Source organism: Filicampus tigris, chromosome 18 (assembly GCF_054856515.1).
Source record: "Filicampus tigris isolate MCC_2025a chromosome 18, RoL_Ftig_1.0, whole genome shotgun sequence".
NCBI classification, from domain to species: Eukaryota; Metazoa; Chordata; class Actinopteri; order Syngnathiformes; family Syngnathidae; genus Filicampus; species Filicampus tigris.
The window spans coordinates 870,195-891,450 of NC_141234.1; the positions used below are offsets into that span (position 1 = coordinate 870,195).

General features: G+C 56.8%; 3 protein-coding genes across 15 annotated transcripts; 2 read left to right on the forward strand and 1 right to left on the reverse strand.

Annotated features, from left to right (window-relative positions):
- Positions 1-82: 82 nt before the first annotated feature.
- Positions 83-4,181, reverse strand: LOC147131788 (uncharacterized). Its single transcript, XM_086013797.1, has 3 exons — positions 4,033-4,181; positions 1,784-3,191; positions 83-1,308 (listed from the first exon to the last, which is right to left on the reverse strand). The coding sequence occupies exons 2-3, from the start codon at positions 1,836-1,838 to the stop codon at positions 386-388; spliced, it is 978 nt and encodes a 325-aa protein (XP_085869923.1). The 5' UTR covers positions 1,839-3,191; positions 4,033-4,181; the 3' UTR covers positions 83-385.
- A 528-nt stretch (positions 4,182-4,709) lies between these two features.
- Positions 4,710-15,754, forward strand: LOC147131789 (protein MTSS 1-like). Of its 13 annotated transcripts, none has more exons than XM_086013792.1 (14): positions 4,710-5,280; positions 7,145-7,206; positions 7,758-7,831; positions 8,783-8,867; positions 8,952-9,043; positions 9,130-9,204; positions 9,296-9,307; positions 9,383-9,540; positions 9,751-9,858; positions 9,920-10,011; positions 10,106-10,313; positions 10,896-11,033; positions 11,116-11,272; positions 11,881-12,661. In XM_086013792.1, exons 1-14 carry the CDS (start codon positions 5,212-5,214, stop codon positions 12,405-12,407), a joined length of 1,857 nt encoding a protein of 618 aa, XP_085869918.1. In that variant the 5' UTR covers positions 4,710-5,211; the 3' UTR covers positions 12,408-12,661. The 13 variants fall into 13 exon arrangements, 12 of the variants coding, with proteins under 12 accessions (XP_085869918.1, XP_085869920.1, XP_085869921.1 ...); XM_086013791.1 differs by having other exon boundaries at positions 4,712-5,280; positions 10,103-10,313; XR_015081980.1 differs by lacking the exon at positions 4,710-5,280 and adding exons at positions 5,318-6,934; positions 15,605-15,754 and having other exon boundaries at positions 9,296-9,540; positions 10,103-10,313; positions 11,881-12,503.
- Positions 15,755-15,762: 8 nt separating this feature from the next.
- Positions 15,763-21,202, forward strand: rnf139 (ring finger protein 139). The gene is made up of 6 exons (XM_086013796.1): positions 15,763-16,085; positions 17,002-17,642; positions 17,753-17,900; positions 17,986-18,092; positions 18,222-18,473; positions 19,132-21,202. Exons 1-6 carry the CDS (start codon positions 15,923-15,925, stop codon positions 19,903-19,905), a joined length of 2,085 nt encoding a protein of 694 aa, XP_085869922.1. The 5' UTR covers positions 15,763-15,922; the 3' UTR covers positions 19,906-21,202.
- Positions 21,203-21,256: the final 54 nt, after the last annotated feature.

Genomic DNA, 21,256 nt, shown 5'->3' on the forward strand with positions numbered 1-21,256 from the left:
GTGTGCTTTAAAAAGAGTTGATAGTTGAGAACACATCTTTGGAAGAGTGTCACTTATGTTTTGACAAAAGGTTTTGTTTGGGGGGGGGGAATGTGTTTTTTTTTTACCCTGTTTGTAAAATATTAGTGAATAAAAAGGTAGTACTTTTCTAGAAAATGTTGCGAGACTAAAGAAAGGCTTTTAAATTAAAGATATAGTCCACTATAGTGATTCGGGAGTATTTGATTAATCGTTGGGGCAAAATCGCTGTGCGGTGAAGTGCGTTTGGAATTGTTCCCAAATGCCTACAAAGGCATTTAGCAGACAAACCGATGGATCGAATTCTCCCAAATCACTCCAAAGGGATTTTTCCACTTTGATTTTACACAAGAAGGAACAACAAAGGTCAGTTTGGATGTTGCGGGTCTGCCGCGTCATGGCGTTTCCTTAGCCCCTCCCCCTCGCCGCCGCCGTGCGTCTTCTCGTGATGGAGCAGAGCGGACCTGCGACTGTAAGCGGCCGCGCAGACGGAGCAGGCGAAGGGTTTCTCTCCCGTGTGAGTCCTGGAGTGCCTGGCCAAGCTGCCTTTTTGGGAGAAGCGAGCGCCGCACAGCGCGCAGTGGAAAGGTTTCTCGCCGGTGTGAATGCGCGAGTGGACGATCAAGTCCGAGCGCTGACACAGGCTGACGTTGCACACGGAGCATGTGAACGTCTTTTGGCCCGTGTGAGTGGTGGCGTGTCGCACCAAGCTTCCTTTTTGGGAGAACTTGAGGCCGCACACGGAGCAGGCGTAGGGTTTCTCTCCGGTGTGAACGCGAGCGTGGATGAGCAAGTTGTAGCGTTTCTTGAAGGCTTTGCTGCAAAACGAGCAGCTGAAAGCTTCTCCGCTGTGGAGGGACATGTGCGTGCTCAAGTTTTTGCGCTTGCCAAAACTTTTGCCGCACTCGCAGCATTTGAAGGCTTCGTCCTTTCCGCGACCTTCTCGGCTGCCGTCGCTATCGTCCGTGTCGGGGGGCGATTCTCCTTCTTCTTCTTCTTCTTCTTGTTCGGCTGCCTCGCCGTGGAAAAGCGAGTTGGCCTCCGAGCAGACGTCTTGCGTGGCCATGTGACGGCTTGACACCGCCCGACGAAGTGGTCGAGGGGCTTCGTCTTCCATTTTGACGCGGAGACGGGCCGCGTCGGGGTCCGCCTGCAGGCTGACGTCGTGCTCCTCCTCTTCCTCCTTAATGGGCGGGCCCTCATCGTCTTCCTCGCCTTCCTCTTTGACGCGGGGGCGCGTCGGCCGCTTGTCTTCGCCCACCACCACTTTCAGCACGTCCGATGGCAAAACTGAAAGACAAACAAACGCTTGGAAATAAACCCGGGACAGGACAAACTTGCTGAGCCAGGTTGATGAACAAACGGGTCACAAATGTTCCCGTCTGCACGAAATCAACATTTGGCTTCAAGACAAGCGCGGCGTGCGACCGGTTTCCCTTTGCGCCATCGTGTGCATGTTCAGCAGTCACGAACGGGAATCAATCGCAATCGTTAGCCGAGCGGTGCCTTAATTGGCACTGTTTCCTTTTCAGAGCGGATTCTTTTGTTCTCCTTTCTTTTATGCTGCGATTGATCCTGAACACAGAAAGGCCACTGAAGAAACATTTCATCGGTCGCTTGGTTCGACAAAGCAAGAAGACCGCAGCAACTTTTTGGTGTGGTGTGGAGGCTTCAGCTAGCGTTAGCTTAGCAGCCAGCCCGTTTCTGCGTCGTTCGCATTTCAATCCTCGATTACACATCGACGGCATTGACGAATATCACCAACCTTCACGTTTGACGTTGGCATGACGCGACAAAAGCGCCTGCGCGTGTAGCTCCATCCGCTGCGTTGCTTGTTGTTGTTTTGCCCCGACTGGTGCCCGTTTCTTGACGTTTTTTTGCTCTTGATGGAACTTCCGGAAACACGTTTCAAAATAAAATGTAAAAAGAAAAAAATGCACACGCCGAGGTTTGTTGGAGCGACGTGAAAACGGCAAGTCACAACCGCGCCGCCATTATTGTGAAATGTAAAGCGGCAATGATTCCCTGTTGTTGTCGATACGATGACGAACAGCTTCATTTCGTTGCCACTGCCAATAATCAAATGATCAAGTAAGCTGACGCTCTGACGCTCTGACGCTCTGCCTTCTTACGAACGCTTTTTCTCATGTATTCGTGTCATCATTTGTCAAAGAGCGAAACGCAGATTGCGCAACATTTGTCACCAACGGTATCGATTTGTGAAGAAAATGTCAAATTGGCCGAATTCGGACTGGGAAGAAGGCAGCCGTTCAGGCTTGACTTTGAAGTGGACATTTTCGGAACGATCGAGATCAACTTGCTCATGCACACTCGATGCATGCACAAAATCACTTCTTGCACTTGGTGTCGCTTTACTGAGCAGCACATTGGTGTCAGCTGTGAGTGGGAATTTACAGTATGTGGAAGAAGGAGTTGAGCAGTGGATCTTTCCCACGTGCATTTCAAAATGAAAATATAGAAAGATGCTCTTCTGTATGTTGTTTCAATAGAAAACAGACCTACGCCTATTAAGATTTTTGTCATCCATTTTGGAGCCAAGAGAGATTCTGTTTCTACCAAGTGCGATTTGGTTTCACACTTGTGGAGCTTGTTTGAAAATAACTCCCAGTTGGAATCAGTTTGAAGCTGGAAGGGCCACCGGCGGAAGCTGGCAGACGCAATGAAGGTGACGCAGACGTCAACGAGGCAACACGTTTGGAGGCCGCCGCGAGCACAACGCAAATATTTCCAGATGCGGATGCCCTCCTTCATCCTTCAAAGGCCAAACCCGCAAAGCCCACGTCATCAAGTCTGTCGTTTCCTCCGCGGTGCCTCGCACTTATGTCTCTTGAGCTGCCACGTGTAGCGCTGCCGGCAGGCGTGGCAGCCAAACGGTTTCTCCCCGGAGCGCGCCGCCAGGTGTCGGCTCATGTGGCCCTGCTCGGCGCACAGTGAGCAGGGGTAGGGTTTCTCCCCGCTGTGCACGCGGACGTGCACGGCCAGGTCGGAGCCGCCGACCAGCGGCCGCTCGGCTTGCTCTTGTTCATCTCGTTGCTCGCGCTTGACGGGGACGCCGCTGATGTCGGCCTCCTCCTTGACCTCCTCTTTCATGTGGGAGGGCTGCCCCTCCTCCTCTTTGACGAGAACCACTCGGACGACATCTGATGGTAAGGCTGAAACAGACAAATTCAAATCCACAGCGTCAGAAGCAGCAAGAGACGTTCCCATCATCCACTTTTGTTTTTCACGGTGAGCTGCAGTGACGGAATATCCTCAGTGTGGACGGGCGAGTATCGGGAGCAGGTATTGTACCGGGTGCGGTACCCGGATGTGGTCAATTGTCCATGGTTGTCCAAATGATTTGTGGGGAGGTTCCCACTTTGCACGGTGACTTGTGGCGCTAGCGTGTCTCCCATCTTCCGGTCCGTCGCTTCCAACGCCCATTTTGTGACTTTGACCAAGTCTCAAAGGCTCCTAAGTGGGCTCTGCAGCTGAACATCGTCTGGAGTCTTTGCTCAGCCTCAACTCTTCATTTGCTTCTTTCCACGCATGTTTGAGTGGAAAGCGGAAGACACGTCACATGATGCACAAGAAAGGATTCTGTGTTGAAAATGTCCAGACGTTGTTGTTGTTGTTGTCGTCGTCGTTTTCAAATGAGCGGCTGCTGACATTTTGACTGCATTTACATACGTGAGTTGATGCATTCCAAGTGATGAGCATGCCGGCTGCGTTTTGCGGCGATCGAGAGCAGCCTTTGGAAAACACGATCGACTTGAAAGCGGTTGGAGAATGCCAGCTTCCAAGCTCTGCGCAATTGCGTCACGACCACGCGAACGAGCCAAGGAGACTCCGCAGTATAGGCGAAAGATTGCGGAAGCGGTTAGCAGAAGCGGTTAGCAGCGGCGGCTAACACGCCGTCGGCTAGCTTGAGCTCAGCAACGACCCGTTGCTCGTCAAAAACAACAAAGCACAACGAAAAAGCAAGGGCAGGGAGTGAGAACAAGCAGCACCCACCTTCGCGTTTCAACTCGTTTGCAAGCACTGCTGCTGCTACTGCTAGCGCGCTCGCTCCAGTGAGTCCGTTTGTTGCGGACACGCCCAGCTCGACGAGTCACAACTTCCGCCACACTTGCATAAGAGTTCAACAATTTCCGCCCCCCTGCTTGCCGTAACTTCCGGGAACGACTTTCAAAATAAGACGTCGTGAGCGAGCGACGTCGTGACATTGCGACGTGACGTCATGGTCGAAACATTCTGACATCACGTGACACATACATGACATCTTCGTTGGAGCTCGTCACAAGACCTTGCATGAACCATTTTTTTCCCCAATTATTTTTATTTTACAAAAAGAAAAAATTATATCTGCATGAATGTAAACATATATGCACACATATGCAAAGAAATGAACGAAACAAAGAGGGTCTCCTATACAAAATTAACCAAATCCAATACATTGTTACATCAATACATCAATTTTAACTTAGTGTTAAATAATTAAAGGGCGTCAAATATTTGCTTCCAAACAAAATCAAACTGTTTTTGTTTATTTTTGTCTGCTGATATAATTCTCTCAATACTGTGGCACCCACCAAGAGACACGGGAACAGGGCTGCTCAAAGCAGACAATTGTATTTTGTACACTGTCCACTAGAAGGTGCTGTGCACCGCAGTTAAATCTGTTGGCTACTTTCTCGTGTCATCCGCAGGTGGGGCGAGTGCTCGAATGCAACATGGTGATAGTGGAACATTGTGGAAGGACGTCGACTCAGTGTCAGGATGGTGCGCTTTAGTTGACTTCAATGTCAAATGCGAGAATCGTAACGTGCCCTCCGACAACTGGCCCAAAAATAACCTCCATCTGAGGGCGTGGTCAACGTGACGCGCTCGCTCGCGTCCGCCTGAGTGGCGCGTCCCCGCGGCTCATCAACATCGTGGAAAAAGAAAATGACGAAGACGGCGGCGGTCCTCCCCGCTCGCCCCACACACTCCGCGCCTCCTCCTCCTCCTCGTCCTCCTCCTCCTCTTGCTCCTCCCCGCGGGGACACCGCCTCCATCCCCGCTGGGCGCCCACTAGACACCGCCCCTGGAGCTCCGTCAGCCGGGGGGAAAAAGAAGACTGAAAGAGAGCCCCGGCCGCTGCCGTCCTTGAAATCATTTTTGGATGTGTTGTAGCGCTTGAGTGGAGTCAAGATGGAGAGCGTGGAGAGGGAGTGCAGCGCGTTGGGGGGCCTCTTCCAGAACGTCATAGCGGACATGAAGGTATGATTCTCAGCATTTGCAGCAGCATCGAAATGATCGCCGTAATCAGCTGACGTCATTGGTGTCTTGTTCGAGGACTTTGCCACACCCTCGCGCTGCCTCGGAAACAGGTGCTGCAAATGGCGCAGGTCCAAATGCTCGGATGGTCCACTCCTTCCAGACTTGCTGTCCACGACAAAGTGATTTTTGTCGTGGAACTCTCCCGGTCCACTATTTGGCAGCCCAATCGAGAGCTTTGCAGTGATCAGGACAATAATCCGGAATTGCTTTTGTCAATGTCTCCCCAAACTTTGATGGGCTTGCGTTTTTCTCCATGAAGGCAAGAATCCCATTGATGTAGTTTTTGTTGCGCTTGTCTGCATGCCCGTAATAGTTGCAGGAGAGCAGTCAGCCCATTGTTTGTCGTTGACGTTGACTCATGGCCACCAGTCACTTGTTGGGAGATGGCATTTTGGGGACAATGAATTACATTCTTGTCTTACTTTGTCACCCATTAGGCCTCCATTGCTTGATCGATATTTGAATTCAACTCTTTCATCATCAAATTTTAGCCATCCATCCAAGATCCAAGGCGCTTCTCCTCACAAGGAACGTGCCGGAGCAGTAGGCGGGGCGCGCCCCGGACTGGTTGCCAGCCAATCGCAGGGCACACAAAGACAAACAACCATTTGCACTCACAAAGGGCCAATTTCGAGTGTCCACTTCGCGTGCATGTTGTCGGCGGAGTACCCGCAGAAAAGCCACGCAGGCACGGAGAGAACACGCAAACTCCACACAGGAAGAATCGGATTCGAACACGCGACCTCTGCGGGGTGAGGTGGACGTGCTTAACCAGTCGACCGCCGTGCCGCCTTCAAAAATAATTATCATTATTATTAATAAATAAAACAACCCTTGTCATGATTCTTGTTGTCATGCCTGCGAGAGCACAAGGCCGCCAAGAGGAGAAGCTTTGTCTCCTACTGGTGTCTCCATCTGCTCGTTGCCATGGAAACGCGTTGGGCATCCCAACCGCTCGCGTCGCCAATCGAATAGGAGCGGGAGCGACAATTGCGAAACAGCAGCCGCGGATTCCTCAGGGTCCTTTGGACGGCTGCTGTTGCCACGGCGACGTTTGACGTGCCGGCAGCTCGACGGATGCGGCGGGGGGGACCCAGGCCGAGAGCGTCGCATCGCGAGGAGGGCGGCTCCAAAAATGGCAGCGCCATCAAAGCTAGAAGAACAAACAGCACCCCGCCCCCCAAAAATACAAACCGCAAGTCGGAAAACAGCCCCCCCCTGCACGTTTTGACTGGTGCGGCTGTGCAGTGTTGCCATGGCGACGGTCGGCCGCGCAGCTCGGCACAGCTGGAGACGAGGACGAGTGACGCGGGGGGCAAAACTGTCAGACGACAGGTCGACGCTTCCGCAGACGGACAAAAGTATTGAGACACGGCCTTCAATCGATGAGAAATTGGAGAAGAAGAATGGATCTTCTGAAGGCATAAGATATTTGTCCACGTTATCCATCAATGGATGCCTCGCAGTCCCCCACTCAGACCCTTCGATAGTGATGGCGGATATTGAGAGCGGCTATCGGGCTGCTACCACCTTATTTCCATGTATCGTATCGCGTGCTTGCCAAGGTTGCCGATGCCGGCCGCCGATACTTGAGGTAAACGCAACCCATTCGACAAGTCCTCCCTGTCAGTAGTTGGCGCTAGACTGCCGAGCTTCCACAGATTGCCGCAGCATCGTGCGCGTCACCGTCTGTCGCTGCGTCGGGAGGAATGTTCGCCGACGATGCAAATTGCACTCAAAGCGCCGAAACAAGATTTTGGGGGCGGAAGCCCACGTCATCTTTGTCGTGTTCTTCTTCTCGCAGGGCAGCCATCCCGTGTGGGAAGACTTTGTCAGCAAGGCCAGCAAACTGCACTCGCAGCTCAGGTAACCCGGCTTTCGCCGTCTTTGGTGGGCGTGGAGGCGGGGCCTCGGCTCACGTGACTGGACCGGGGCGGGCGACTCGCAATCGCTTTCAGACGCGTCAAGCCTCGCCCGTCACCAGAAAGTCGGTGGCTTGAGCGGCAGCTCGCTGATGCGGCCTAAGTTGGCGTGGCTTGAGGCCGGCCGTTCGTGCCCGGCCAAGACAGTCGAGCGCGGAAGCGAACGCTTCCCCTCGGATTCGCCAGAAGGACTTTTCGGCTGTCGTTGGCTCGAACGGCCCAGGAGCCGGCCCCGCCTTGGACGCGGCGCCGGCTGACCTCTCACCTCTTTGCAAAGATAAGAAGTAACGTTGGTGTGAAGATTTGTCGCAGGTGCTCTTTGTTTTGCGCGACAAATGACGAGCCGACTTTGGGGAACTTTAGCGCGGACGCCGCTTGACCGGCTTGACTTTTCCAACATGTGGGCCCGCCAGAGGAGCGGCGTTGGCAGGAGGACGAGTGCAGAATAACCAGCTGGCGTGTGTGCGTGCGTGCGTGCGTGCGTGCGTGTGGCAGGACGACGGCGACGGCGGTGGCGGCCTTCCTGGACGCCTTCCAGAAGGTGGCCGACGTGGCGACCGGCGCTCGAGGTAGGACCCCACGTTTGCTCCATCAAACAGCCGTGCCGACCGCATGGTGGCACGTCCTTGTCACTTTTTCATGCTCCGTCTTGGTGGCAAGCAAGTATGTGGGAGTGAGTGGAGGAGTGTCATTTCACCAAAACTTGTGCTTTGATGCCCTATTGCAACATGTTGCTGGCAAATGAGTTTCATTTGGACAAAAGTAGTGCTTTGCGCCCAGCATGTCTCATCTTGGTACCAAGAAAGTATGTTGAAGTGAGCTGACGTGTTTCATGGAGACAAACGTAGTGCTTTGATGCCGTACCGAGGCATCTTGTCGGCCAAGAATTCTGGAAGTGTGTTGAGGCGTTGCATTCCCTCCGTCTGGCCGCCGATCACGGCCACATGCGCTCCACTTGTCAATGTTGGTCTGCAAACAAATCAAAGCGCGCATGCACGTCACCTGACGCTCGCGGGACAGGTCCAGGTGCCGCCGCGCACGGGCGCACACGCACTCCCCCTCAAGGCATCCCCACGTGCACCAGCAGTGGGGGCGCTGTCAGTGGTGCAATGCAGCAGCAGCAGCAGCTTGGTGGCCGCAGCCTGACAGCAAATTGCAAGCGTGGCCGCGCGTTGTCTTCACGGGAGCAACGTCAGACATGCGTGCGCCGCGTTTCTCCTCGCTTTGATTTTCACCCAATCAAGGCCCGCGTGGCTGTTTTTGAGATGGACATTGGCAAAATGAAGACACTCGCGCGGAGCGGCACCTCACTTGCGGACGCTCAGTTGTGGCCAAAAAGAAAGAAAGAAAGAAAGACAGAAAGAAAGAGAGAAAGCGAGAAAGAAAGAAATAAAGAGAGAAAGAAAGAAAAAAAGAAAGAAAGAAAGAAAGAAAGACAGAAAGAAAGAAAGAAAGAAAGCCGTCGTTGGTGGTCGCGAGCTGAGCGAGACTGAATGTTTTGCAATGTGCTTGGTTGCCAGGGGCGACCAGGGACATCGGCTCGGCGCTCACCAGGATGTGCACGCGGCAGCGCAGCATCCAGGCCAAACTACGACACTTCTCCACGTACGTGCGGCGCCCCCTCCCCGATCTCCATGGCAACGCCATCTGGCTCCGCTTCTGATTTGATGGCCCGTCTGGCGCGTGCAGGTTGTTTGTGGATTGCCTCATCAACCCCCTGCAGGAGCAGATGGAGGAGTGGAAGAGAGTGGCCAACACTCTGGACAAGGACCACGCCAAAGGTACGTGCGTGCGTGCCTGCCTGCCTGCCTGCCTGCCTGCCTGCGTGCACGTCCTTCATGTGGCGCGTGCGTGTTGATCGTGTCAGAGTGCAAGAAAGCGCGCCAGGAGCTGAAGAAGCGCTCCTCGGACACGCTGAAGCTGCAGAAGAAAGCCAAGAAAGGTCAGCTGAGCTGCCGACACGCCGCCGCCGCCGCCAAATTGCCTCTTGCTGACTTTTGCTTTTGTGGCTCCGCCCCCTCGGCGATCGCCAGCCGACGTCTTGGGTAAGTTAGCGGCCGAGCGCGGCCGGCCGGCGCCCGCCGCACTCCGCATTGGCGCCGCTTGTGCTTTGGGCGCAGGGCGCGGCGAGCTGCGTCCGCAGCTGCACAACGCCAAGCAGGAAGTCAGCGACAAGTTCTTGCTGCTGGAGGAGGCCGAGAAGCAGGCCCTGCGGCGCGCCCTGGTGGAGGAGAGGAGCCGCTTCTGCTGCCTGGCGGCCATGCTCAGGCCCGTCGTGGTCAGCCGCAACCTGCGCACGCGCAGATACGCCATTCTGACTTGCCCGGCGTGCGCGCATGCGCGTGTTTGTTTTGTGCTTACTGGATGTGTGCGTAGTTGATGCATGTGTGTGTGTGTGTGTGTCATTTGCTGGTGTACCCCTTTGACTGTTGTGTCCATCGTGTATGTTGATCGTGAATGCGTGTGCGCGTTGCCGCTCGTGTGTCAGGAGGAGGAGATGTCCATGCTTGGCGAGATGAGTCACCTTCAGATGTTGACGGACGACCTGAAGACGCTGACCATGGACCCGCACAAGCTGCCCCCCACCAGCGAACAGGCAGGTGCCCCCCCTTCTTCATCTTCCTCTTCCTGCTCATCTTCCTCCTCCTCCGCCACAGGTGATTGTGGACGTGAAGGCGTGGTCCCGCCGCTATCAGACTCCGCCCTCATCTCCGAGCTCCACCGTGTCCAGGAAGTCCAGCATGTGCAGGTCGCTCGGCTTGGCGGCCAGTCGCAAGTCTAGCGCGGCGAGCGGCGAGCGGCGCGCGGCGCGCGACTGACGGCCACTTTTTGCCCCGCAGCAGCCTGAACAGCGTGACCAGCAGCGACTCTCGCTCCAGCGGCTCGCGCTGCCACTCTCCCGCCTCGCACTTCCGCTACCGCGGCTCGTCCTCGTCCTCGTCCTCGGCGGCGGCGCAGCGGACGCCGGCCCGCCTCTCCTCGGTGTCCTCGCTCGACTCGGGCTTCATCTCGCAGGACGCCTGCCGGTCCAAGTCGCCGGAGCCCTCGCAGGTGAATCGAGTGACGCGCACACGTCGCCGTGGCGATCGATCGGGATTTAGCCGATTTAGTTGAAGGCAACCTTTTGTCAGGCGTGTTTGCATCCATCCTCGCCCGCCACTCATAAACGTCAGCTCGCACCACGGCGAGAGGCCCGTCTCCCCCACCTGCGCTCCCCTCCCTGAGCTCCCCTCCCTGAGCTCCGCCCCCAGCGCCACCTCCCGGGCATCCCCGCCGTCCTCTCGGTCTCTCGGTCTCCCATCCGGTTGGCCGACTTGTCGCCGCGCTGCTCGTCTGCGATCTCGTCAGTTAGTCGATTGTCAATCGGCCAAAGTTGGACGGAGGCTCCTGGACTCTTCTCTGTCGTTGAAGACGAAAGGCTTCTTCAGTTTTCCACCTTTGAATTTCGATGTCTCTGGCGGGTGGTCTCGTGTGCTTTTAGATTCCGGACCGAGGACGCTTTTGGCAGTCAAGTTGAAATGTCTTCAACAAGCAAGGAGAGTCGAGTTGCCTCCTTTGCGGACTGACTCTTGCGTGCTTAGCTTAGCAACATGCTAACAGGCCGTCATTGACAATTGGGCTTTGCGTTGCCAGGACTGGGCCCAGCCGTCCGATCGGGCCTTGTTGAGCACGCTGAGGAGGGCCAAGGGGAGGAGGGAGAGCGCTGAGCCTCCAGGGGAGGAGCTCCATCTCCAAGGAGGCAAAGCAAGCCGCCCTCCGACCTCCTCCAAGGTTTCTCCTTCGCATGGTCAGCATCGGGGTGAGAGCTTGGCCGCCTTTGCTTCTTGCAACTGCTCTTTTTGCGTGTGTGCAGGAGGACAGCGAGGCCCACGTGGAGCTGGCCAAGGCGCTGGCCCGCAGTCTCCGCTTGGACTTGCGTGCCTCCGGCAGGGACTCGCTGCAGGGCTCCAGCGGCTACAGCAGTCAAACCAACACGCCGTGCTGCTCGGAGGACGCCGGCCCCACGCAAGGTGGGCACCGGGCGGGGGGGTGTGGGGGGGGCGATTGAGAGGCTCCGACGGGCCCGGCTTCATATTGTGACTGGGGCTATGCTAAGTAGGCATCGCTCACCACATTGCCTTCTTTGAAGACAAAACAGGAAATACAAATATTGCTTGATAGTCAATCAATCAAATTCACGATGTTGTAGGCGTTGTACAATATGATCGTGATGAATAAATATTTAGTTGCGTGGCCTATTTGTATTCTAGGGCACACAACTCTTGACCCGTCGACGCTGGTTGCAAGTTTGACGTGTGCAGTAGTTTTTCTCGGGCCTCGGCCGGGGCAGCCTCGGGGCTAGCGTTAGCCGCGCGAGGCCTAGCGTCACTCGCGCGAGGCCTAGCGTCACTCGCGCGAGGCCTAGCGTCACTCGCGCGAGGCCTAGCGTCACTCGCGCGAGGCCTAGCGTCACTCGCGCGAGGCCTAGCGTCACTCGCGCGAGGCCTAGCGTCACTCGCGCGAGGCCTAGCGTCACTCGCGCGAGGCCTAGCGTCACTCGCGCGAGGCCTAGCGTCACTCGCGCGAGGCCTAGCGTCACTCGCGTGACGCGTATTCACGCGGCGTTTGTCCTCTTCAGACCGCCACTTCTTCTCCACGGGAGCCGATCATGAAGGCGACGGTCCCGATCCCGACGTGGACAAGTCGCCCGGCGACCTCTCTCAGTCCTGCCGCCCACCCCACCGGTCCAAGCGGCCCGGCGTGCCCCCCGGCCCCTCCGCGGTGGTCCCGCAGGGGGTGGCCACCATTCGTCGGACGCCGTCCTCCAAAGCCAACCTGCGACGGCCGTCGGGGGGGCCGGCTTCGGGCCCCATCCCCGTCAAGCCGCCCGTGGTCCCGGTCAGGACGCCCGCCGTGCCGGACCACCCCGGCTTCCCCAGGGGGAGGACGTGCGCCCCCAGCGCGCCTCTCCCGCCGGGGAGCGGCGGAACCTTTTGGCCCGGCTCGGATCTGGGCCGGGGCTCCGAGCCCGAGCGACGTCCTCTGCCCCAGCTGCCGGAGGAGACGGACGGCGACGGCGTGGACGACTTCCTGCTGGCCATCCGGCGCGGCGTCAAGCTGAAGAGGACAACCACGAATGACCGCTCGGCACCCAGGATGCACTGAGCCGGACGATTGGCGACGGCGCTTTCAGACTTTTCAAACCGACACTTTGGCCACGACGCAGCCGCCGCGGCAGTTTTGTAGCACCGAACGGGCCACGTGAGTGTCGCATTTTCCCATTTGGGACGTCCGCGCTTAACTCTCGGCCTTTTTTCCCGGAGGACGTTTTGTTCAGGATGTGCCAAACCAGAGCGGCGTCTGAGGCGCACGAAAAAAAACAAACAAAAAAAACTCCACCCCTAAAAAGTGGCCTTCGATCACTGTTGTGGCGTCTTTTCTTTTGCACGCTTCAAGTGCCAAAAGCTGCTCCGGTGTTCTGCTTCCAGACAAAGGCGAAGCCAGGACGGCGGAGTTGGCCTTGGGAAAGTGAAAGCGCTCGGCATGTTGTCGTTGCTCTTTTCGATTCCGATTGTTTCTCCGTGTCTGTCACATCTGGAAGCGCTTTGCTCCCAACGCCGTAATCGATGAGCGTCGGGTTCTTTTGCAGCTTCCCCGACGAGGCGTACGGAGGTCAAGTCAGGTGGCGTTTATTATTTTTGACGCGGACATGTTGCGGATACATTGAGGTGTGTGTCAAGACATATATGGGCCTAAATGTAACCACGTACGAGTGTCATCAAAGACACGCCGGCGTCGGCAGATCAGGAGGGAGAACCGAGCGAGAAGAAAATTGCCGCATACGCCGAGCGCGCCGTCCCCAACGCGAGCCAGGAAGGAGTTGGGCCGCGAGGCGAGCGTCATCCGTCGTCCATCGGCAGCGCGACGATCCTCGTCTCAAGCGTCTCGGCCGGTCCGAACTCCAGCGCTCCAAACGCACGACGGGCAGCGTCGGATGGCCCGCGAGGCTCGGTGACATTTGCGCCAGCTCGCCTGCCGCCGCTGTCTACTTTGTATCGTTTGCAGCCGTCCTGTGGCAAACATTTGCCGTGCGGCCGGCGTTGTCCTGGCGACGCGCCGAGCAGATGAAGCCGAATGCGAGCGGCCTCCAAACGTGTGCGTGCGCCACAAATTAAAAGGGGAAAAAAACAAAACGTTTGTCTGGTCCGGTATGTGTGTGGCGGCTTCTACGTGAGCCTTGCACTTGACGCTTTGTGTCCGTGAGGATTGTCAGTCATCCAGGTCTTCCTCACTTCGACCGAGGCGACTGGACTCGTCACCTAGAAAACTCCCAAAGGTCAGACTTTGGTCCTAAATTCGTAATCCCCCCACCCAAATTGAATTGGCGTCACACCTGCAACTTTCCTCCATTGTATCCAATTTTCCCTTTCAACGAGTTGAGCACCTACCAGCCGCTGCCCCTTGTTTGGGTCGCTAGTTTCATTTCTCTGCCCTCTGAAATTGTGAGACTGGCAGTATGCAAGTATGCCCTTGGTAAAGTGATTGGCCATTATTAAAAAAAAAGTTTTTATGGCAAATGTTTCTTGAATCAAAAGACACAACAGGAAATGATTGCGGACAAGGGTTGACTAAATCAAAAAGTAGAAACCTGACGCTTCAGGGCTGCGCATGCCCAATTGGCAATACAATGGAGACAAAGACAAGTTCTAGCACGGAGGCATGGAGCACACGTGGAAAAAGGCCGGGACTTGTTGTTAATCCAAACATTTTGGTGGCAAAATGGCCCCACTTCTGCAGCCTCGCAAAACATTCTTTGGGGCGTGCTTGTAAGCTGATGATCAGTCTAGTACAAGACCACCTCTTTGCCGCCATCTTGGTGCCAAGGAACCACGTTGGGGTCTACCGAAGCGCTTCATTTGGACAAGAGTAGTGCTTTGCCACCATCATCTGGTATCTATTACAATTTTTTTTTTAGGGGGGGGGTTGTGGATTTTCGCAATAACGGGGGCGATACCATCATGCCGCAAGCTTGCCGGTGCGTTTGTTTCCGGATGGTCCTTGGAGTTTGACTCTGTCCAGAATTGGTACACGACTGTCCTCAAAGAAATGTCCTTTCCCGTTTTCCCCGAGGAGGGCGGCCTCCTAGCGCACTAAAAGGTAGAACCCGCAGGCCAGCAGCAGGCCCACGGCCAAGACCAGGGTGGGATTGTCGATGTGGTTGCAGGCGTGGCGGAGTCGCGTCCACGCGGGCGACGGCTCCACCAGCCGGTCCACCTTCTCGGAGATGGCCCGCATGCGGGCGCAGATGTCGCGCTGGCTCTGGCGCTGCTCGTCCAGGTCCATCTGGGTCTGCCGCTTGATCTCCAGGATCATCTGGTAGAGCGTGATGTTGACCTGCTGGCCGTTCCTGGTTACCTCGAACATCTCGCGGCGGAAGGCCTCGACGTCCGGCGGGCAGGCGTCCATCCTGCGGGGGCGGCGCTTAGCTCGTGTGCCTGCGGCGGCGGCGGGAGGGCGCGGGCGGGACTTGCGCAAACGCGCCCACCCAGCTCTCGAAATCCTCCGTTCGACAGCGCGACAAAGGACGGCTCGCCTCTCGCGCATCATGTGACCAAAGACCAATCGGGCGATGAGTAGCTGTGTGATGTCACATGAAGGGCGGCCGTTTGGTTCCCAGGAAGCCTCGCTTGGCTCGTGTGTTCCCCAGCTGACTTTGCGCCCGAGTGGGCCAACAACCCGGCCTGGACTAATCTTTGACACTCGGATCAGGAACTGAATCCGAACGCAAGTGAGGCGAGTAAATAATCTAATTCCCTCTAAAGGTTTTCCACACACTGCTCGTCATCGTCGGGTTCTCGGCCGACCTTGACAGAGAGGCGGGATTGATCCTGCCTGACTTAGGCAATTATGCTATTAGGCTAGCGATGTACAACAACAGCAAGTAGGTGAGTTTTCAGAAAGTAATGGAGGATAGGTTCCCCCAAAAATCGCTAATTGTGAATAAGCTCCCCTCTGAAATCTGCAACTCGCAAAATGGGCAATTTTGTGATTAGATGGATGCTTTGGAAAATGAGCAAATAGGTGAGTTTCTCAACGAGGATGGGTTGCAAAATGAAAAATGAGAATCACCAATTGTGGTACCCCCTAAAAATATGATAATTGTGAAAATGTTTAAAAAAAAAAATTGGTGAGATTTCAGTATTTAAAATGAAAATGTGAGAGTTGCAAATAATGGTAAATGGGCTGTCAGTTGTCAACTTCTTTCAGGTTTTCACAGTGACTCGAGTGGAACAGAAAAGTGTGACTTTATATGTTACAATTCGTACAATTTGCACCGAATTCCTGCTGTTTTTTTTTCCTAGAGTGGGAAGGTGAATCTTGTAGTTCTGCGCTTAGCCGCCGGGCGGCAGCAGCGTCTCACATCGCAGTGCAGTTGCGTTCTTGGCACCAACGAAGAAGATGCATCAGAAAAGTTCAGGGGGCCCATCATGGCGGCCGCGGCTCGAAGCTGCCACAGCGAGCGGAGCCTGAGCTAATCCGGAGATCGCAGCCTGCCTGCCTTCCTGCCTGCCTGCCTTCTTTCCTTCCTTCCCGCCCGCCCGCCTGCGACGTCCATGACTTTCCACGCTCCGCGGACGCGCCGGTCCCGCCGGAAGCGGGAGCTGTGAGCCCGAAGCCCTATGGCGTCCGCGCAAGGCCGGCTAGGCCAGCAGGCCTTGGCGGTGCTCGATGTGGCGCTGCGGGTGCCCTGCATCTTCACTATCGATGCCATCTTCAACTCGTATCACGATCCCGGCCCGGGCTGGGCCGGCGCCGTCGGAGCCGCTTTCTTGCGAGTCGTAGGTAAGCGAGACGCCCGACAACCCGCGAACGTCGGCCAGCCGCGCAGCGACGTCACCTGTCAGTCACACGCCCGCCGACAAGTTGACAGCGGCACCGAAGCGGCCTGCAAAATCGCGCAGTCGCCCGAAGGCGACCTTCAAATTTGAGCTTCCTCGCAGATGGCAGTCGGTCACGTTCCGCATGTGTTGACCTGTCAAAAGTTGGCTGGCGTTCGCCTTCTCGCAACTTGTTGTGATGCTTCCACGGTCGCCGCTTTCCGAGTCGTCATGACTTGGTCGACTGTGACGTGGGCACAGTCGAACAAGGAAGCGGCCGCAAAGCAACGCAAGTGCGTCCTACCTGTTGTTGTTTTTTTCAACGTGACATTTCTGCTTTGAAGAAGTTTGTTTCCGGAGAGGAAGAGATCATAGTCGTGTGCAACCAACTTGTGTCAAGTACACTTGAACCGTACTTCAGAACTGCACTCGACCCCAAAAAACCACTGTAACATTTCAGGGCGAAGTTGACGGCAAACATGTCGACGAAACGCTTCGCCAGTCCAGTCCACATCCAATTCCGTGCGTATTCCAACTCCACACGGCCGTTTCATAGTCTCTTCGCTCCCTCTATTGGCGGAAAGTTGATCCTGCAGCCAACTCCGGCAGCTTTTCCGGTCTGTCGAAATCCAGCCGATATTTTGCTGATTAGATGGAATAATCAATAGGATCGCGGCATCTCTAGAAACATGCAGCTGGAACGTTTGATTCAGTTGAACGTGCCAATCGTAGGAGCCCGCGTAGCACCGCCCACTCAATTTCCGAGCGTGAAGTGCAATCGGGTCGGGAATGGCGGATGATGACGAGCGAGCGAGCGAGCGAGCGTGCCAGCCGTGGCTCACCCGAGTTGCCGGCCGTAACCGGTGCGGGCCCTTTGGCAGGCGTGCTGGTGTCCGGCGTGGTGCTGCTGCTGTCCCAGAAGGCCTTGTTCAAGTTCTACACCCTCTTCCTGGCCGTGGTGGTGGGCGCGGCGGCCGTCCTGGTCAACTACCACGCCAGCTCGCACGCCGACTTCTCGGGCGCCTACTACAAAGCGGCGCTGGGCTTGCGGGCGGCGGCCCGGAGCGGGCCGGCGCCCTGGCTGGGCCTGGCCGCCGCGCAGCTGGCCTTCGGCGCGGCCTACGTCTTCCTCTTGGGCCTGCGCTCGTGGCCGGCCGCCCTGGTGCTGCTGGACGTCACGGTGCCCGTGTGGGCGCTGGCCATGGAGCTGCCGCCGGACGCGCGGCGGCTGGTGGCGGCGCTCTCGGGCGCCGCCCTGGCCCTCAGCACGGCCGGCTGCCTGGCCGCCCGCCTCCGCTGGTTCTACTACTCGTGCCGCTACGTCTGCCTGCTGGTGCGCCACATGTACCGCATGTACGGCCTGCAGCTGCTCCTCAAGGACACGTGGAAGAGAATCCGCTTCCCGGACGTGCTGCGGGTCTTCTGGCTGAGCCGCGTGACGGCCCAGGCGCTCATCCTGGTCTACGTGGTGCAGGCGGTGCGACGGGAGAGCGGCTACGCCGAGCGCGGCTCCGACTCGCAGGTAAAAGCCGCGCGGCGGCGGCGGCGCCTTAGTCTTGCCCGGCGATTGCGGGACTCGCTCGGGAGTCGGCGGCGCGCTTGAGCCGCGTGTGACGCGCTGTCACCCGTCAGGCTTCCCTTCTGAGCCGGGACGTGTTGTGGGACGTGACGAGCAACCTGATCATCTCCGGCTGCGACTCCACGCTCACCGTGCTGGGCATGAGCGCCGTCATCTCGTCGCTGGCGCACTACCTGGGCCTCAGCATCCTCACCTTCATCGGTGCGCCCCGCTCGGCCTCTGCGCCGCCCGCCCGCCCGCCCGCCCTGGCTCGCCTAACATCCGGCCGCCTTCGTCTCTTGCTCAGGCTCCACGGAGGAGGAGGACAAACGTTTGGGCTTCGTGGCTCCCGTGCTCTTCTTCATCCTGGCCCTGCAGACCGGACTCAGCGGCCTGGACCCCGAGGAACGCCTGGTAGGACAGGACGCGGCTTTAGTTTGCTCCGTCAAGCCTTTTTTTACGCGGCGAGCGATTCCGTATGCGGGCGCGCCTCCGAGCGGTGGCGGCTGGCCCGGCCGGGCGCTGACGGGCGTGTCGCCACAGGTGCGTCTGAGCCGCAACATGTGCCTGCTGCTGACGGCCATCCTGCACTTCATCCAAGGCATGACGGACCCGGTGCTGATGTCGCTGAGCGCCTCGCACGTGTCCTCGTGGCGCCGCCACTTGCCGGTGCTGCTGGTGTCGGCGGCGCTCTTCGCGCTGCCCGTGCTGCTCAGCCAGGCCCTGTGGCGCCACTACGCCATCAACACCTGGCTCTTCGCCGTCACCGCCTTCTGCGTGGAGCTCTGTCTCAAGGTACGACGCGCAATGCACCGCCGCGCAATGCTGCCCTGGCGCGTCGGTCGAGGAGAGCCGCGGCGGCCCGGCCACTTTGAGCCGCTCGTTGCAAGGGACAAACGCGAAAAGGCAAATGGCGCGCAGGGAGTCGACGCTCACGCTCAAGGCAAGCGTCCGACCCGACTGAGCGCAGCTCATGATGTCACTCGCTTGGCCGTCATGGCAAAACGGGGCAGGTGTCCTGCATGTAGCAGGTGGAACACTTCAGAAAGCAGCTGGATTTCTTTGCCTTCACAAATGGTTGCAATACATGAGAAAAGCGGGAGCCCCAAAGTGTGTATTTGGGGGAGTGGCATTTTGATTCATTTGAATGGGGGAATCGATTTGACGTCAAGTGTAGCTGGACCTTTGGCGTCAATCCATCGCATTTGTTTGAGCGCGTCGCTCGGCTTCGCCCCATTGAAATGCCGCCGGAGGTTCATGAAACAAAAAGCCAGTAGTAAATTGGAAACATTGAAATTGGGCGAGTGACATCATTAGTCGGGACCGGGCGGCTTGACGAGTTCCACGCGTCGAGCGTATTCGTTTTGGGCCAAAGTGCATCGGCCAAGGCGCGAGAACGAGCGCGGCCGGGCCGAGCGGGAGGACATGACGGCCAAGCGTTTTGCCGCCCAAGGTGCTGGTGTCGCTGACGGTCTACGGCCTGTTCATGGCGGACGGCCTGTCGGACGCGCTGTGGGAGAAGCTGGACGACTACGTGTACTACGTGCGCTCGGCGGGCAACGTGATGGAGTTCCTGTTCGGCGTGGTCATGTTCGGCAACGGCGCCTACACCATGATGTTCGAGTCGGGCAGCAAGATCCGCGCCTGCATGATGTGCCTGCACGCCTACTTCAACATCTACCTGCAGGCGCGCAACGGCTGGAAGACCTTCGTCAACCGCCGCGGCGCCGTCCAGAAGATCAACTCGCTGCCCGAGTTGCGCGGCGAGCGGCTGCGGCGCATCGAGGACGTCTGCGCCATCTGCTACCAGGACTTTGCCACCTCGGCGCGCATCACGCCCTGCCACCACTACTTCCACGCGCTGTGCCTGCGCAAGTGGCTCTACATCCAGGACACCTGCCCCATGTGCCACCAGAAGGTCAACGTGGACGACCGCGCCCGCCGCAGGGACGCCTTGTCCAACAACAACGGGGGCTACGCGCCGCCGCCGCCGCCGCCCGGCGAGGCCGCCCCGCCGCCGCCCGCCGAGGCCCCGCCCGTCGACAGGCCGGCGGCGCCCGACGGGGGGCCGGCCGCTCCCGCGGGGGGGCCGGACCGCGAGCTGCTGGAGGACAACGACAGCATCGAGTACGACGACGACGACGACGACGACTGGGGGCCGCAAAACGGGGGCACGCCCGTGGAGGAGGACTACTTGAACGATGACACCGACTCCACGGATGACTGAGGGCGGGGGCGGGATTATTTAAATGAACTTGGGCTTCTTCATTGAACAAATGGTCAGGGACGATCTTTCACCTGTGGGGGCGTGGGGGGGGTTCACCTGAAAATGTGTGAGAGTGGCAACCCCGAGAGAGATTTGTCGGCCCATGCGGGGCAACTCCTGCCATTGATGTTTGACGGGTGGCAGTCCTCGTCCCGGCGGCGGCGGCGGCGTCGGGCCGGATCGGGATGTGGGCCGTCACAAAGGCCCCGCCCATGCCTCGAATGTGCCCTCCCGGCGCCGAGCGACGAGCCGCTCCCGGCCCCCGCGCCCTCGTTTGCGGACCTTGTCGTCGTCCGATCCGCGTCTTGTGCTTCCCATTCCGCAAAATCCCAAAAAGCATCAACGTACTTCCCCACGAGTTGAGAGAAATCTCCAAAAGTGGATGGCGGCAACTGGACTTTCATATGTTTCAATCCCCTTCGAATCCTAAATCCTGCTTCACTTCCAAATTTTTGAAGGAGAAAAATGAGAACTGGAGAAGCCTTTTTGCTTTGTTTTGTTTTCTTGGAGGTTGGTTGGTTTGTGTTCTTTGTTTTATTTGTATATCAGTCTTGCGTCTCATTTTAAGGTACTCATGGAGGTCTGTCGATATCAGCCACAGATACTTACGGCAACAAAAAAAAAAATCATGTTTGACTACTTGGCACAATGAGACGGAGGTGTGACCATCGCCTGCGTCAGAAAGACAGATCTTTATTCACAATTTTGTTATGTATCAAAAGCACTAGAAGTATCGGTGAGTACTCGGCATTTCAGTTATGAATTTAGATTTGAAAAACAATTCAACCAAAAAAAAAAAGTTGAACTGAAAAAGTCTTATGGCCTTATTTTATTTTTGGGGGAGGGGGCGGGGTTGTTTTGAACCATTGACGATGTAACACTTTTAGCGCCAAAGGCTTCTCCTGCTCTGAATTGACATTTTCCAAAGTGTTGCCTTTGTTCGATTGGGGTGCGAAGAAGCTTTTGGAATTGCGCGGCCTCCCTCCGTCCGAGTCCTTGGCGCAAATGAGCCGTTTGCCGCCTCCCGTGACGCTTCGGGCCCGTGAATTTCTTGATGAAATCCTTGACGAGAAGGAAAAATGATTTTTTGGAGGCGCGGCATATGAAGGCTTGAAGCGCAAATTATGGTGTCGTCGTCGCAGCTGGACAACAACAACTTTTGATTGTGGGGGAAGCGTTTGGACCGTGCCAGCTTTCCATTTTGCCTTTTGCTTGAAAAAACAAACAGATTCATGTAAATAAAATTTGTTTGATATTGTCCCCTTTCCTCCCTTATTGAAGATCAATGCTGCCATTGTCAAGGTTTGCTTTG

Coding starts and splice junctions, on each gene's coding strand:
- rnf139 (XM_086013796.1), top strand. CDS start 15,923: ATGGCGTCCGCGCAAGGCCGGCTAGGCCAGCAGGCCTTGGCGGTGCTC. Junction 16,086..17,001: donor CGCTTTCTTGCGAGTCGTAG/GTAAGCGAGACG, acceptor GCCCTTTGGCAG/GCGTGCTGGTGTCCGGCGTG. Junction 17,643..17,752: donor AGCGCGGCTCCGACTCGCAG/GTAAAAGCCGCG, acceptor GTCACCCGTCAG/GCTTCCCTTCTGAGCCGGGA.
- LOC147131789 (XM_086013783.1), top strand. CDS start 6,596: ATGGCGACGGTCGGCCGCGCAGCTCGGCACAGCTGGAGACGAGGACGA. Junction 6,935..7,144: donor GCCGGCCGCCGATACTTGAG/GTAAACGCAACC, acceptor TTCTTCTCGCAG/GGCAGCCATCCCGTGTGGGA. Junction 10,012..10,102: donor AGGAAGTCCAGCATGTGCAG/GTCGCTCGGCTT, acceptor TTTGCCCCGCAG/CAGCCTGAACAGCGTGACCA.
- LOC147131788 (XM_086013797.1), bottom strand. CDS start 1,838: ATGGAGCTACACGCGCAGGCGCTTTTGTCGCGTCATGCCAACGTCAAA. Junction 1,309..1,783: donor TGCCAACGTCAAACGTGAAG/GTTGGTGATATT, acceptor TTTGTCTTTCAG/TTTTGCCATCGGACGTGCTG.